This window comes from Lutra lutra, chromosome 4, assembly GCF_902655055.1.
Source record: "Lutra lutra chromosome 4, mLutLut1.2, whole genome shotgun sequence".
Lineage (NCBI taxonomy): Eukaryota > Metazoa > Chordata > Mammalia > Carnivora > Mustelidae > Lutra > Lutra lutra.
Window position 1 is genome coordinate 146328148 of NC_062281.1, and position 17711 is coordinate 146345858.

The 17711-nt window shown below is 39.4% G+C and overlaps 1 protein-coding gene across 3 annotated transcripts; it reads right to left on the minus strand.

The window, feature by feature from the left end:
- Positions 1-225: 225 nt before the first annotated feature.
- USP1 (ubiquitin specific peptidase 1) lies at positions 226-13443 on the minus strand. 3 transcript variants are annotated; one of them, XM_047723758.1, is made up of 9 exons: positions 13154-13443; positions 9936-10174; positions 8265-8385; positions 7628-7732; positions 6927-7087; positions 4765-5456; positions 3960-4130; positions 3124-3325; positions 226-2206 (listed from the first exon to the last, which is right to left on the minus strand). In XM_047723758.1, exons 2-9 carry the CDS (start codon positions 10103-10105, stop codon positions 1471-1473), a joined length of 2358 nt encoding a protein of 785 aa, XP_047579714.1. In that variant the 5' UTR covers positions 10106-10174; positions 13154-13443; the 3' UTR covers positions 226-1470. The 3 variants fall into 3 exon arrangements, with proteins under 3 accessions (XP_047579714.1, XP_047579712.1, XP_047579713.1); XM_047723756.1 differs by lacking the exon at positions 13154-13443 and adding an exon at positions 12645-12781; XM_047723757.1 differs by lacking the exon at positions 13154-13443 and adding an exon at positions 12645-12777 and having other exon boundaries at positions 9936-10177.
- Positions 13444-17711: the final 4268 nt, after the last annotated feature.

Consider the following 17711-nt stretch of genomic DNA (forward strand, 5'->3'; position numbering starts at 1 on the left):
CAGGCTATATCCTGGAACTACTCCATCAGAAGCTTATGAGTAGTGTTCAGGGCTTTTGCATTTTAAAAGTTCCATTAATGATTCTTACTCTATCAGAAACTTAAAGGTAGTGTTCAGGGCTATTTTCTTTTATTTAAAAGTTCCATTAGTGATTCTGAATGTAGAATAAGGTGAGAACCATGACATTTTATATCACACCATCCTGTGGAAGAACAGAAGACATGATTTAACTGTGGGACTAGTTTATTAGTTGACAGGTACTCTTATTTGTTGAAATGGGGGTATAAAAGTGTTACTCTAATGGCATTATATATTCTTCAGATTTTTTTAATGTCTTAAGCCATAAGGTAACTGATCATTTACCAATTTAATATACATTTAGAATGAAAATTTAACATTTTTGTGTGTGCACAAAGCATCATCTTTACGGATTCCATAAAGTTATGTCTACTTTAAAGGACTACTATAATGCAGCAGTTTTTACTATAAACTTAAGTATGACAACATGGATGGACTAAGCAGTTTCTCCTATTTGAAAAATCTCTTCACCTCCAACTGTCACAGTATTATTAAAGGTAATTACGCATGTTTATTCTCTTCTAGGTATGTGTGTGTATATATGCACATATTATACATACACATACATTTTCTTACAAGAACTCAGCTACAATTATTAAAAAATAGGCAAGTAAAAAAATTTGAGTTGTATACATAGTTGTTAAGCAGTTTAAATTTTATTGACCTCCCGGTTTTTAAAAAAAAGTTAAATTTAAGGTCACACCTCTAAATTTGATATACTATATATACAGATCGTGCAGAATATGACTATGAAGAGATACAAATTAGTCCATGCCCAAGAAGATTTACTAGAATACAGAATCATTTTCATAAATACATATAAAATACTTGTGAAGATAAAAGGGGACTAGCTGTCCAGGTTTTCTGAGATACTTTTCAAAGTGATTCAAGGCACAAAATATACACTACTGTGAATACACACATATTCCAGACTTTGTGCCTCTAAATACAACCCATTAAAGATTTGGCTTCATGACTTATAAAACTAAATGTACTGAATGAGATTCTGCTTCTTAGCTGAAAAACCACAGGACCTATAAACATCATATAATTACTCCAAAATATGGAGATACAAATACAAGCACTTTATTTTAAAAAGCAAACACAAAGATAGGTGTAAATTCAAAAGTGTTTAAATGCTTCCCATTTGAATAATTCAATTAAGAACCTATACAATTTTGTTTCCAGAAGCTAATGCATCACTAGTCTCTACTATGAGAAATGAATTCTAAAAATTAACATGGTTTTCAGTAATTCAAATTTCACTATATAAAAACCTAGAGAGACCAATAATATCCCATAGCTTCAAAAGATAAGCTAGACTCTGATGTAATCAACTTTACCAGCTTTTGTCCAGGTCTGTTTAATATATACATAAGGAAAATACTCACTCTATAATTTCTTATAAAATAGCAAATAAGGAGTAGACGTAGGAGATGTAGAAGGGGAAAGAGAATTCAGAAAGTCCTTCTCTTCTGTAACTTTTACTTCAGAATCATCAAAAAGTAACCACTTCCCCTCATACTCCTTTAAGCTTTGCACTACATACGAAATTTTGTTCTCAAATCCACTAAAGTTAATGCCTGTTTGGTCACTGGATTCCTTGTCTGTATCAAATTCATGGGTCCCATTAGTATTGTTAGTCTCAGAATTTCTATTTTCAGCAAATGCTGTACTGGCAACTTTATCAGGATTAGATGCTTTGTTGTATAGCTCATAATCTGCTTTGCTCTTTTGTCCTCCGAGAAGTCCAATAGCTTCTACATTTTTTTTGTTCAAAACTTTACTTGGCTGTGTATTTCCATTGACTCTAATTGACACTTCTTCATCATCATAATTTTCAACCACACCCCTTGCTTCCTCCTCATTCAATGGTTCTGGCTTACCTATTTCACACATTTGGTCGATCACAAAATTTCCCTTATCTAGCTCTAAACTGTTAAGGTCGGTGACTTTAACAGAAGCAGTGTAATGCCCACTACTGATGGTAATGCCACTGTGCATCACAACCGCAAATAATCCATAGCTGTCATTGGTTGGCTTTGTGCTCCATTCTTCTAGTGACAGTTTAAGAGGTGTCAGTAAAGGAGTGTTGATCTTGGAAAGTCCACCACCATAACAATCAAACCTTTGGAAGGAAAGAAAAAAAAATTTTTTCTGCAATTCCACTTTATATATATTCAGTTTTACCCCCAAATGTGAAACCAAGTAGATGTCTGAACGGCCCTTAATATTTAGTGCTTATACAAACATAAAAACCAGACTCTAATTTTGTATACTTAAATGTATGCAAAGAAAAACTGAAGTAAGTGCTAATATTCAGCTCTGTGAAGGATATAAGGCATTCTCCCTTTCATTTCATATTCTTTACTTTTCTAATTTTGTACAATGAGAAAATCAGTTTTTTAAATGCCATTTTAACTTCAAAATCCTTTAGTAAGTAATTTTAATATGGAGGCTTTCACTACCAAAATTTGGAAACAAAAATAAATAGCAGCAAAGAAATTATCCACAGAAAGAAGGCACTAAGTGTCATCTTCAGGCATAATAAAGTGTGTAGAGAGTTAGTAGGCAGCTCTCATAATTTCAAACAATTCATTAACATGTATATATGTCATGAAGATACTTAGATTTTCAACAAGAAGAGAATCTCTCATTCTTGAAAGAACTAGTTTGACTCCTGGCTTACCTTGAAAATGAAACTATCTTGCCTTTTTCTCCCCTCAAAAAAAAAAAACAATGTTATATAAAATCTGCTGCTTTAATCAATTCAACTTGAAACTGTTTGTAATAAGGAATGAAGATTAAAAGATGTGGGAAGAAATCCTAGAATATGTATTTACACCAAAAGGATTTAAAATGATGCATTTTTGTAAGTTAACTCTTAAAAGCAGAACAGACTTTTCTAAGGTAATCTTTATAAATTACTTCATTTCAGTAGTTTATATTATGCTATTACGCTTTTTTGTTACTATTATAGTATTTTGAACAAAACTTCTTATAGCAGCTCATTTTTTTCATATAGCTTTTATTTTTAATACTCACTCTAAGCCACTAGCAGCAAAGCACTTCAAATGAATAGTTATAACTTCAGGCATTTTGTCAAACAAAAGACTTCGTTCGGCTTCAGTATAATGATGGCAATTTTCACAGAAATATTTATCTTCTCCTACAATCCTCTCCACTGAAGCAAACTGTGAAATTGCCCATCTCAGGGTCTTCATTTCTGTTTTTGGCTCTGGAGAAACTACATGAGAGAATTCCTTTCACTCACAAATGAAAACCTCTCAGACATTTAAAAATTAAACATGTTCCATATTCAAAATTAGCATGATTTCAATTGACTAATCCTTTTAAATGATAAAAACATTTGAATTTCAGAAACTTTTAAGTTCATCCTCAATAGTATATATATTTTTTAAATATTTATATTTGAGAAGCCAAAGTATTGAGGTGATAGGGACAGCAAAATGAGAATAACCTACTGAGTATTAAGACACAGGCTTTAGTTCAGCTATTAATTTCCAATATCTGAACACGTAAAGCCAGTCTTCTGATCACTTCCCAGATCCTTTCTCTACTTTTTGTTGTTTTATACTAAACAGTGGCTCAGATATGTTCAAAGACTAAGATACCCAAGAGTTACTAAAGCATTTCATTTTCCCACTACACACATCAAAATAAAGATGCCAACAATTTTCCAAATGCTATTAACAAGTGAATCTATATGAGCAGAAAGACTTTATTACACCAGAGACAATTAAAATCCAGCTCTTTTCCCCCAATAATTATACAAGCTACTATGAGACCGTGTTTCAGTGAAGAAAAACTGCTTATTCCATGATCAACACAAGTCCATACAAGACTCCAATTCTGCTTACTTTCAGAACTCTCCTCTACTTTGGAAAGCTCATCTTCTTGTACTGGTACACTGATGTCCTGAAAATCTTCTCTTCTTTCTGTTAAACTTTCACATTCTAAGCAACGAGTCCTCAATACCAGCTGACCTTGAAATAATTTCTCTACTAGCTCAAAACCAATTTGCTCTGCACCTAAAAAAAAGGGGGGGTACTTTTCAGCATAGCCCACATAATCAATAGTTCAATTACAGCGTAAACTTGCTTATTAGCATTAAGAGGTGCCTTACTCATGAACTCTAAATTCCCTGAAAAAATAACTATAATTCATCTTCAAAACTATGTCATTTTAATTCCCTTCCCAAAGACATTCCTATAGGAATAACCCCAAAGTAGTACAACGCTGTTGGTAAAACCCTTAACCATGCCAATACTACACATATTTGTGAGATCTGCATGAAACTAGGTAGAAATCCAGTTTGAGTACAGTATAACTACTAAAGTTCTCTTAAAATGTATTTCACTAAATGCAATTTCTCAAGTTTATTATCAAGTACTGCTTTCAGAAGGAGTTAAAATAATTCTCCATTAAAATATATTGAACTCCTTGTTTACAAAACATAAATTAACATTACCCTACATTAACATCACCTTAAGATTAGTAAGATTTATACACACATCTAAGCAGTGTTTAAAACATAATTCATGTTGTTAAAATTTCCTCTTAAAACCTGAAGCAGATTTACATTGTACATGTATCTAAGAACATTACAGTTCTGCAGCTGTTAATCCTCCTACCTATCAACGTCTAAGAATAAATTATACTGACCTTTGTTTATGGGCTTAACTTCGTTAACATTAACAGGCTTAACATTATTCCCTGGAGACTCAAGTTCACAACCATTAGTTGTGTTATCATTTTCACACTTCCCCAAGTCCTCTTCAAGATCATATTCATTTTCTTTCAACTGTCCTTTGGATCCCTGGTTGGTTGTTATTTTCCCCAGACTACAGAATTTAGAAAGAATGCTCGGTTGCTTAGCTGCAGGCTTTAACCAATTTATTTTAACTCTTGATTTCTTTTGTGAGGGTCTTGCACTTTCATTTTCAGAAACATACTTGGGGATTATTTTAGAAGGAATCTCTAATGTATCACCAGTAGCTTTCCTTTTTGATCTGGTTTGTCTCTGGTTCTCTTCCAATGACTGGTGTTCCTTGGATACTTTAACTTTCTTCTTCATGTTACCAAATTCAGTGTCATTTTTTCTTTTCCCATTTCCTTTTGCGAGTTTTTCTTTATAGTCTTCAGAATGCCTCAGGTTGTCCATCTCTATGCTGTTAATACCACTCATTTCCTCTTTCTGATGAGGTTTTTCTTCTACCTTAGTAGATAATTCTACGACATTTTTTACTTCTTCTTTTTTTAGGAGTTGGCATGTTTCTTGAATGTTTCCCAAAATACACTGTAATACTTCCTGTGCATCATGCTGTAGATATCCTTCATACATAGGGTTGAGTTCCCTATAAATAAAAATTTCCATTTCATCTATTCTAGTTTTAAAGATAGAATACAAAAACCCTTTCTATAGAGAAATTAATTCCTTTAGAGGGATATCAAATTATTTTAAAAAATCTTACCTTTTATTCAACTAATTTGAAACTTCCCTAAACTTATAAAAGTAAAAATAAATTTTACCACAAATACTTTTATCCTCTTCTAAATACTAGTAACAGCTAGTATACATATAGTTTACCATATAGCAGGTTTTACTCAAAATATTTATGTTAGGGGCGCCTGGGTGGCTCAGTGGGTTAAGCCGCTGCCTTCGGCTCAGGTCATGATCTCAGGGTCCTGGGATCGAGCCCCGCATCGGGCTCTCTGCTCAGCAGGGAGCCTGCTTCCTCCTTTCTCTCTGCCTGCCTCTCTGCCTACTTGTGATCTCTCTCTGTCAAATAAATAAATAAAATCTTTAAAAAAAATATTTATGTTAGATATATAAAACATAATTCTAACAATAATCCTATAAGGTAAGTACTACTATCACCCTGATTCAGATAAGGTAGCTTGCTCAAAGCCAGGATTCAAACCTGCTCTTGGCCAGCATGCTATACTACCCTGCTCATCAACAAACAACACTGTATTTACACCCTGGTTTTTGTTTTGTTGTTTTTTGTTTTTTTTTACTCACACACCCAACACAAAGCTCAAACTCAAAACCCCTAGAGTACGAGATGCCTGCTCTACCAACTAAGCCAGCCAGGTGCCCCATCCTAGGTCTATTCTTAAACTAAAGATTTACCCTATAACATACAGATAAAACTATTTTATATACTGGATAAAGTTTCACTTAATACAAAGAGGGATGTCTGGGTGGCTTAGTCGATTAAGCATCTGCCTTCCATTCATCAAGCCCCACACTGGGTTCTCTGCTCAGCCGGGAGGCTTCCTCTTCCTCTCTCCCTGCTCATGGTCTCTCTTTCTTAAACAAACAAAAAAGAAATCTAATCCAGTTAATAGTTCTCCAAGTCCATACAACAAAACTGGATATTTGCAATTTACAGTTCTTATGCATAATATATTCTGAATAAAAACCTTTAATTCCTAATCTGAAATTTCTTAGGACCAAATATATTTGAGAAATCCAGTAGTTTTCAGATTAAAAATATAGCACTTAACAAAGATTTTTCACCAAAATGACAGGACAGTATCCCATAATTAAACAAACTACTATTTCTACAGAAAAATGTATGAATATTCACTTTATAAATAAGAATGAATAAAGACTATAAAAAGCCTCCTACCAATTCAGATCTAATGAATTTATACCAAACTTACCAAAGGAATATCTAATCTCCAGAGCCTCTGAGATACTAGGGAGTAGATCTGTAGTTTCTGTTTTCCTTGCCCTTTATTCCCTCATGTATCACTCTCCTCCAAAGAGAGCAGTAAGTTGCTAACACGGAATCCTAAAGTTTTATTAAAGGCTATACCTGAGTGTGTTAAGCAGTCGCCTTGGCTGAGTAGCAAGTTCATCAGTGTATTTCTCTGGATTTAAGAGAAAGCTAGCCTGAAGCTGTTCAACTGAAATGATCAAGGACTGTAAGCTGCATATTAGTTCATAACTTGCCAAAGAATCTTCTTTGCAATTTCCCTGTCAAAAAAGAAAGCCACAAACTATTAAACAAATTAAGTTTGTTCCCCCTTTTCTTTTTCTTACTAGCCAATATTAGCTTTGCTAAATTTCATTATTAACACTAATTTTGCAGAGGTATACAAATAAATGAAAAATTTTTAAGAGTATTTTTTTATTACTTTGTTTGGAAGAGAATGGTTTTCTGATTGACTAAGTCCAAGGCTTCTTTATATTTACTTAAATTTTAAAAGTGACTACTTGAAAACAGTAGGTTAAGTAGCAGATGGTACAATGGTATGATAAACTGTTGGCTGTGGCATATAAATGACAGTGTTTATGCGTAAGCAATAACTAGAGGGCAGGAGAAGACATTGTAAAAGGTGATAATGTAGTTAGCTAACCTACAAGAATGGGGGAAAAAGCCTTTCTGAAAACAAAGGATACTGAGAAATTTATTTCTCAGTTATCCTCCTCCCAAATCTTCTCTGGATCTATTACTTTTTCATTTCTAAGCAAGTGAATTTCCACTACTTTACTTTTCATATATTCTTTTTTTACCTTATCTTTTTGATTGGTTTCATCTTTTAGGGCTTCTTTCTTCCTTGAAATAATGTTAAATAAGTGCTTCACTCCAGATTTAAAACCAGGACAAAAATATAATACCTATAAAAAACAAGAGTGTCTGAGTGTTTATCTGCATTTTTGGTAGAGCACTTTTAAATGTGCATTAGTTAAAATTCTGAGATTAACATATCAAAAATTGTTTTCTATTTCATCATTGTAGCCAACTGTCTACCCTCGCTGGCATGAAAGCACTGAGGCTGGGCACATACTACTAAGACTTATGGTTATAGGGTACAACATAAAGCAGAGTTCCAAAGGTTAAAATTCTTATCACCAGAGCACTTGGAATCAAGCACAAAAACTAAGGGTTTGGCATCTTCCAAGTAACCAAAGTCAATTCAATTTTGTTATCCCAATTTCATCTAATGTATTACTTTCTCTCACCCCAAAGGAAGCTGATAACATACAATTTAGAATCATTACTTTAACCCATTCCAGTTTATTTACAATCAAAGGCAAAAACATATGGACAATTAAAATACTCCCAATAATCTGAAATTCTCAGAACATTAAATATGACATCATGCTTTGCCTACTAAAGCTTTATTATAGATCAAAACCATCAATTTACCTGAAGTATACTATTAAGATAACAAGTATTGCCGAGATTATTCAGTCCCACAAATGGTAACAAGTTTTCTCTCTTCTCACAGTTTATAGGTGAGGACTGTGCTGCAGGAACAACTTGATCACTATTAAGTATAGAGCAGAGAAAGGTTTTATGAAGTGTAGTATCTTAAACAAAATGGAAATAATACCTCCTTAGATTTAGTCTTTTCCCAAAAGTTGGATGAGCTGAAAGTGGACTTTATTCAGTTGACACTTGAGAAAAAATCTGTACAGGTGCAAATACTGCTACCTACCCAGAATAAAAATTTTACAAGCACTTTAAAAAATATCATACACAGGGGCGCCTGGGTGGCTCAGTGGGTTCAAGCCGCTGCCTTCGGCTCAGGTCATGGTCCCAGGGTCCTGGGATCGAGCCCCACATCGGGCTCTCTGCTCACCAGGGAGCCTGCTTCCTCCTCTCTCTCTGCCTGCCTCTCTGCCTACTTGTGATCTCTGTCTGTAAAATGAATAAATAAAATCTTTAAAAAAAAAAAAAATATATCATACACAACAGGCCTCTAAAGGATTCCATCATGAAGCCGTTAATCCCATTTTAGAGAGTAGAAAATTGAATAGGTGCTGTGATTAATGAACCCTACATGACATTTTTAAAAGTAGTCTAACTCTTGGGAGCCTGGGTGGCTCAGTCGTTAAGCGTCGCCCTTCAGCTCAGGTCATGGTAAGCGGGAAGCCTGCTTCTCCCTCTCCCACTCCCCTGCTTGTGTTCCCTCTCTCGCTGTGTCTCTCCGTCAAATAAATAAAATCTTTAAAAAAAAAAAGACTAGTCTCTCAATAAAAACCTGGGAATAAGCTATGACCGTATCTAGGAGAGGCAGTATACCTAAATGAGGTTCTGTTAACAAAATTAAAAGGTAAGGGTCTATTAAAGAGAATCACACAGTTGTCCTTCACTTTAAAACGAATTGTTCAAGTTTATAATTCTTTTACCTCACTTTAACAAATAGTAGGTCCTCACAGCATTTTTATTTATTTTACAGTTGCTGTTTACTACTCTAGCCCCTCAAAGTGTTTTAAACATAAGAGTCACATCCCCTAAACTGATTATTGGTAAATATTAGGAAATTACACAAGACCAAATCCAGTTTGGTCATACAGCAGTGCACCTATTTGTTGAATAATGACCTAGTATAGACTACAACTAGAACAATGGTATTAAAGTATTCCATTTTGTTAAGATCTCAGTCACTGAAGGATTTATTTGCATCAAAGCATTTCTTACTTTTAAATTTATCTTAAATCGGCAACTATACAATAGGTTTGATAATTCATACCTATTAGGAATGACTATAAAGTTTAGATATCTCAAGAACTGTTAAGTCTTCTGAACCACACACACCACACACACACACACACACACACACACACACACGTATTTCTTTACCCTTTACACAGAATGTGTTATACTACGAACAAGTTTGAATTGAAAGATAATTTAGCCAACAACATAGTTCTCCAAATGAATCTGATTAACTAATATGTTTGTCTCACTACTGTGCGTTTTTGCCTTCAGAGACTATCAGGTCAGAATGTCTGGAGATATCAAAGTTCACTGCTCCTTCACTGATAATGTAATTTTTAAAATACAGAAATAGACTTAAAATAAGATACATACATTTCAGATCCTCTATATTCAGAAGCCTTTTCTTCATTTTCTTGAGACTCTGTGAAATCCAAGGCTCTCTTAGTTTCCTTTTTCTGAAAAAACTTCAAGGAAAGTCTGTTTTTCTTTGATGGGCTACCTCTTGAAAGCCCATTACTTTCAGTAGGTATGACACCAGGCATTTTCTCTTCAAATCCCAAGGAGTTGACAAGAATTAATTTATATAAGGATGTTGTAATCAGCAATCATATCTGTTAATTGCAGAGAGAAGATTTCATTACTTTCCAGTTTATCTGCTGGAAATATAATTTTGAAAATTTACTAAGGAATGGAACTAATTAGAATTTCACATTCGAAAACCCATTTCTTAGCCAATAAAAGGCACTCGATGCTTACTGCTTAAATGAAGGCGCTTGCCATTTGTCCTTAACTTTCCTAAACAAGAAAAAATATGAGATACTGAACTTTCATAAGTCTACTAGATTAAGGGTCACATCACAAAATAACCCCATTTTAGTACATCTACAGTAAAGTAGTCTTGAGTAAAAAGTTAATTTTTATTTTAGCTTATTCAGAAAACACTGAGCAACAACCATCTCTAATTCTTAAGTACAAGGGGAGAAAGAGAAAGGGATGAATGGGAAGACAACAGTGCTCAGAGTGAATCAATGAGTCTTCCTTCCAAGGTCTTTTCTAGTTATTAATATGAATACATGAAATGAATTCTTTTTTTTTTTTTTTTTTTAAAGATTTTATTTATTTATTTGTCAGAGAGAGAGAGAGGGAGAGAGAGCGAACACAGGCAGACAGAGTGGCAGGCAGAGGCAGAGGGAGAAGCAGGCTCCCCACAGAACAAGGAGCCTGATGTGGGACTCGATCCCAGGACGCTGGGATCATGACCTGAGCCGAAGGCAGCTGCTTAACCAACTGAGCCACCCAGGCGTCCCATGAAATGAATTCTTTAAAAAAGCTTCTTTAAGGTGTAATTTGCACAAGTCACTATGCTGTACACCTGAAACTAATATAAAGTTATGTGTCAGCTATACTCCTAATTAAAGTATAATTGCATATAAACAAAGGCATACATCTGATGTTCAGTTATACCTAAAAACTTGAGTGAAAAGTAATAAAACATGTGTAGCTGGGATAGTGGTGTAAAGAATTGCTGCACTTTGTGCAGACCAACTTTTTACGCACTAAACACAATACATTACTGATTTTCCAAGCACTTTTTAAAAAACCATAAAATTTTTTTAATGCTGCTCAGAGTAGAAAAAGTATTTTTTTGACTTTTGCAACTTTTTTAACTTGTTAAAACTTCTGAATGAAAAAAAACTCTAGCAGTACTTGTGATAGTTACTTTATCCACCCATCCTACTTTCATTAAGATATCTGGGGGGAAATTATCTGACTGGAATATTAGAGCATAAAAGCTCGACAATGACTTTCAAATGCACAGTAATAGAAGGAATAGATAAACTAACAAAATTCACTCAAACTCCATCTTTACTAATAAGCTAACAATAATATACTAATGCTTACTAATAACCATTTCATAATAAGATCGGCTGCCGCTGATCTGGGAATTTGCAACTTTGAACTCAGTAGTGAAACCACATTTTTGAGACAACTCAGAAGTAACTGGAAAGTTGACCAATTTCCCCATCCCCCCTCCAACTCAATTTACCCTCCTAGCCACTTAATGCTACTGATGGAAAGCTATCACGAAGATAAACCAGCTTGCACCAAGTTGTCAGGGGTCTTAGAGATAGCAGTAACGATTCTTGTCAAAGGTTTTTCTTGGGAGCCAGTTCTTAGATATAATGCAAAGTGTATTCTCTAACCGGATTTAAGTACATATTAGAAAAAACTGAGGACGCAGTTGAAATAACGGATAAATCCTAAGCAACAAACCCTCCTGGCTCCCTCAAATCACTCACATTTGACATCATTGACAATGTCACATTTTTACCAGGTGCCGTATGTCACACCACTTCTTGCTCCTGGCTTTCCTTAAGTCTAAATCAAATTTCGCAGAAAACATAACAAATCGAGCATTAACTGCTCTTGAAAAAATAAATGACAGTATGAACATTCAGTTTCTAAATTAGTTTTAAGTTTTTCCCTTTGCAAGACGACACGACTTAATTCCAATTTTTCAGGAAAAACGTCAAACAAGGATAGCATCCTCGACAAAGGTTTAAAACACGTGGCCTTCTAAATACTTCCAGAAATACTCAAGAGTGCGCGATAAAATTTGTCAATACCCGACACTGGACAACGTGAGTGGAAACACTTGCTCCAGACCCCGCACCACTCCGGGAACACAAAAGTGGAGAGACTAAGCTGTGCTGCCGTGCGTGCCCGTCAGACACGGCCCGGGCCCGGCGGGAGGTTGGCCGGTGGCGGTGGAGACTCCGGCCCCCCTCGCCCGTGGAGCTGGCCTATTTACGCCCAGCCCGCACCTGCCTCCCCGAACCCCTGCGGCGGCAGGAGAGGCACCCTGCCCCCGCCACACACACACACACACACACACACACACACACACACACACGCCGGTGCCCTTTCGGCTGGCAGCTCGGCAAGGGCGCCGCAGCCAAGTGGTCCTGGCGTCTCCCCCGCGGCGCCGACACCGGGGTCCCAGGTCAGAGCCCCTCGGGAGCCGGCCGAACTTGCCTCGGCGCCCAAGCTCCGGCCCCTCCTCCCCAGGCCCTCCCTTACCTGGTCATGGCCCAAAGCGAGGTCCGCGGCGGTGACGCCCCGAGTGCAGCCGGGATGGGTGTGGGTGCGACAGGTGAGACCCTGCCCGGGGCCCCAGGGGCCCCGGACCCAAGGAAAAGCTGCCCGGATCGCCCTCCCCACAGGGGAGTGACCATTCGCTCTCAAGAGCGGGAACCCGGGCTGCCGCTCGGTCCTGCCCTGCGCCGGCACCAACTACATCCCGGGAGCGACGCCCGCCCCCACCCGCCACCGCCCCGGGATGGCAAGGAGCACCAGAAGTAGCCCCGTTGGCCCAGCGCCTGAACCGCTAGGGTCTTTCCCACTCCACCACCGAGGGGAACTTGGCGCGTTTTCCTCACTCTCAGGACCCCCGTGTTTTAGCCTCCGCCCGCGCCAGCACTACGATTGGAGGTGGCGTCCTTCGAAAGTGCCGGTTCTAGTCTCCACGCTGCAGAGACGCGAAAGGCAGGAGCCGCCTCGCGACCGCCGCTCGCCCCCCTTGTACGCACGGGCTCGGGAACCAGCTGGAACGGTAGTTTCCCCAAGATCCTAACGGGTTCTGCAGTTTCAAACAGCGCAGGCAGCGTCACGGGCAGCTCGCGCGGGTCCTCGCCGAGGGCGCGCGCTAGGTGCTGGAGGCCTGGCTGGCGGGCTCGAGCCTCACACCCTTTTTTTTTTTTTTTTTTTTTTTTTTTTTTTTTTAACCATTCGTGCGCGCGAGTTGAGGAAAAGCGTACGGGTCGGGAGACGGGACAGGGAGAGGATGGGACGGTCTTCTTCCCCGAGAAGACGACGCTAGATGCTCAAATCCACCAATCTGCGATGAGAAATCCCCAAAACCTTGCCCCTCCCACTACCACCCAGGAGGAGCCAATCACAAGTACCTAGACAAAAGGCAAGTGGGTGGGCGGAAGAAGGCTGTCTAGCCAATACCAAAAAGAAGAGAGGAGAACTCCACCAATCACTGCTAGATATGCAAAGTACCCTTCAGGAGCTGCCCCCTCCTTCCGCTCTGATTGGCGTTCGAGTGCGCGCTTTCGCCGCCGACTGTTAAATCTGGCTCGGCGTTTTGTGAATCCTCGACGGTGGGACGCCTCCGAGGGTGCGGTTTCCGGAGTGAGGCCCTCACAATAAGTCCCGCCCCCCTTTCTTGCGTACGCACTCGGGCGGGGTTACTAAGGGAGACTAGTTTCCGAAAATGGCTGACGGGTGTGCTAGGTGCTCGGCGCCTGTGCTTTCTGACTGGAATCGCAGTCCCGGCCCCAGGGCCCAACAGAAACCGGAGCTGCCACGGATAACAGCAAAGTCTCAACCGTGTACTGTAGCGCTGAGGCTCCTTCCTCAGCCCTTCCATGCCTCATTTTCTCCCGTTTACCCCTTCCCTTTCTCGGCCAGACAAGGAAAAGAAAAGATCATGTTTTAAGACCCAGCTCTGGCTGGGGGAGCTAGAAAGGGTTTCTGCGCGAGCCCTTACTAGGACTCAGATGCGGCAAGGCAGGCTCTACTTGGTTTTTGTTTACCTTTGTTGGTATGCTTACTTTAGTGAGGTGACCTCACAAAGCAGGTAATGCAGTTAACACAGGATAAGTTCAAATTCATTTAATCAAGCATGATTTTAGGTGCCTAGTATGGTGCCAGGCATGCATTTTTCAAGGCGCTGTGGACACGGCGTGAATGAAATACATTTCCTGCTCCACGGGAACTTTACATTCTAGAACGGGGCGGAAGTTAAACTAAAATGATAGGAAATAATGAGTGGTAGGTAAAGGAGATAAAGAGTGGGCTGTTCTAAATACAATCGTCTGGAAAGATCTCTCAGTTGACATTTGAGCAGAGAGCTGAATGAGAGTGAAACCTGGAGGAATCTCAGGGAAGAATGGTTCAGGCAAAGAGAACAGCAAGTTTAAAAAAGTCCTCAAGTTTAATGTGCTCGGTGTTTGGGACAGAAGCAGGAAAGCTAGGGTGCTTAGAGCACATTGAGTCTAGATGTGATGATTGTGGGAAATGAGGTAAATAACGTCGGCAGGGCTCTGATTAATCAAGCTGGGTGAGGAAATGGAACGGAAGTCATTGGATGGTTTTGAGCTGGGGAATGGCATAATTTGTAAATTGGCTGCTTGTGGTGGAAAAGACGGTTGACCTTCAAAAGTGCGAGCAGAAAGGTTAGCTAGGAGACTGTTCCACATACCCAGGAAATAAATTATTTGGCTTGTAATAAGATGGTAGCAGTGGAAATGTTGAGAACTGGTAGGATTCAGGATATAGTCTGAAGTAGAGCCAAAAGGATCCACTGATGAGTTGTAACAAGAAAGAGACAAAATGACAAGGATTATTTTTCCCCCAAAGCAACTGGATAGGGGTTGGTCCTTGCTGAAATGGGGAACATTAAGGTACTAGTGGGTTTGTTGTGAGGGTCTATTGTTCTTGCACACTAAAACTAAGATGCCTACTTTACATACAGAGAAGATGAACCAACAGATAGTTTGGAGCTGGGGGAGGGGGGGATTTGGATCAGGGGATATAAATCTATTAGGAGTTACCAAGTGATATTTAAAACTATAAGACTGGAAGAAATCACCTAGAGTGGACATCTTTTTTTTTTTTTTTTCTAAGATTCTTATTTATTTATTTGAGAGAGAGAATGAGAGAGAGCATGAGCGAGGAGAAGCAGACTCCCCATGGAGCTGGGAGCCCGATGTGAGACTCCATCCTGGGACTCTGGGATCATGACCTGGGCCGAAGGCAGTCGTTCAACCAACTGAGCCACCCAGGCGTCCCTAGAGTGGACATCTTTATCCTAAAAACTCTGCAGGGCATTAATGACCTCTTCCCTTGCCAAGCCAAGAATCCTAAATCCAAGTAACTGCCTCATAATTTTCTCACCTTAGAATCAATACCCTTTCCAAATACTCATATTAGGAGTGAGACTTCAGGGGCGCCTGGGTGACTCAGTGGGTTAAGCCGCTGCCTTCGGCTCAGGTCATGGTCTCGGAGTCCTGGGATCGAGCCCCGCATCGGGCTCTCTGCTCAGTGGGGAGCCTGCTTCCTCCTCTCTCTCTGCCTGCCTCTCTGCCTGCTTGTGATCTCTCTGTCAAATAAATAAATAAAATCTTTAAAAAAAAAAAAAAAGAGTGAGACTTCAAAGCTCCTAATCACTGAATTTTTACAAAGAACAGTATGACACACACAGCGACTCTGAGCTACATAAAGAGAAATTAATGCTGCTATCACTTGGTAAAATAAGCTCAAAGCTAGGGCGTGAGCTGCTTTCAAGGGATTGAGAATTCCCTATTTGAGCGCAGAAAAGAAAGGACCACAACTCATTCTGAAGTCAGTATAATGTTGATAACCAAAATAGACAAGGACAGAACTAGAAATACAACTATAGGTCAGTCTTTGTTTGCCATTGTGTATCATGTACTGGGGTGTCTCATTCTCTAGTATTAGCAGAATCGTTGCTACTTTCAAACTTTACCAGGACAGATAACCAATTCTAGTTTCCTATTGTAATTTTCCTTATTCTCTCAACTGACTGAGCTACCCAGGCCCCCCTGTGCTTTGACTTAAAGGTACAGAAGTGTTGGGTTTTGGGGCAACTGGGTGGCTCAGTGGATTAAAGCCTCTGCCTTTGGCTCGGGTCATGATTCCAGGGTCCTGGATTCGAGCCCCGCATCAGGCTCTCTGCTCAGCAGGGAGCCCGCTTCCCCCTCTCTCTCTACCTGCCTCTCTGCCTACTTGTGATCTCTCTCTGTCAAATAAATAAAATCTTAAAAAAAAAAAAAGAAGAAGAAGAAGAAGTTTTGGGGTTTTCAGCCCTTCCAAATTATGGAACTCTTTTTTTTTTTTTTAAAGATTTTATTTATTTATTTGTCATAGAGAGAGAAGCGAGAGTGAGCACAGGCAGACAGAGTGGCAGGCAGAGGCAGAGGGAGAAGCAGGCTCCCCGCCAAGCAATGAGCCCGATGTGGGACCCGATCCCAGGACGCCGGGATCATGACCCGAGCCGAAGGCAGCTGCTTAACCAACTGAGCCACCCAGGTGTCCCCAAATTATGGAACTCTTAATCCACTTAGATTATAGGCAGAGTTTCCCTCTTAGCAAAGCTGTATACCTTTCCTTCCCCACTTGCAGACTGACTAGCTCTGGCCTGAGCTAATCAAAGAACTTTGGTGAAACTGGTGAAAATTTAAAGCCAGCAAATTAAGTTTATACCTTTTTCCAATTATTTCCCCTCATGCCACAAATATCTTGCAACAGGACAACAAGGGTCTCTGCAGTATCCGAGTCTTTACCACACACTGCCAAGTTTCCGCTAAGCCAATACCACATTGAGGTTAAGGCGTGTTATGTGCTGTATGAGTTTATAGGGATCAAATTCTGCATCAGATAGGAATAGGTTAATCTATGAGAAGCAACATTTTTTAAGCATCCTTAGCCAAGATGTACACATTTCCTTATCACATAAACAGAGTGGAGAGGTAGGCAGTGTAGATTAGTGCTGATTCCATGACCATGAAGGACCTAATTTCCTCCATTCTCAACATGTGGCTTCTACGTTACGGTCCAGATAGCTACTTAAGTTCCAGCCATCATGTCTACATTCTAATAAGCAGAAAGGAGGAAAGACAATCCTGCCTCCTCAAACGATACTTCCTAGAAGTTATACACACCATTCCTGCTTACAACCCATGGGCCAGAACTTACTTTATTCTCAGGGCCTGTATGTCCAATAAGTGATCATAATATCAAGAAAGAAGTATACAATAGATGTTGGAGGACAAATATTCTCTGCTCTGCTTCTACCTTCCCGACTAAATAAAAGATTTCCCCAGCTGGGGAAGCAGAAGGTTTAAAAAAAAAAAAAAAAAAGTAAGTAGATGCTGCCCAGAACACCCTTCAAGGAAGGACCTGCTCCCAACCTGCAAGGAGTACTTCCAATTGTCAGCTCCATCGGGGTCTACTTCAGCTACAGAAAGAAGCCTTGCCCAAGGTCATGCCCTTTCCAACAGCTGATTGCACAAGGCTGGAGTGGAAAGGCTCTGCCATTATGGCCCACCGTGGGACATA

Excerpts from the sequence above, each read along its gene's own strand:
- USP1 (XM_047723758.1), bottom strand. The coding sequence starts at position 10,105 with ATGCCTGGTGTCATACCTACTGAAAGTAATGGGCTTTCAAGAGGTAGC. Across the intron at positions 5,457-6,926 it reads CGACTGCTTAACACACTCAG|GGAACTCAACCCTATGTATG; the intron begins GTATAGCCTTTA and ends TTTTATTTATAG. Across the intron at positions 4,131-4,764 it reads AGTTAAGCCCATAAACAAAG|GTGCAGAGCAAATTGGTTTT; the intron begins GTCAGTATAATT and ends CCTTTTTTTTAG.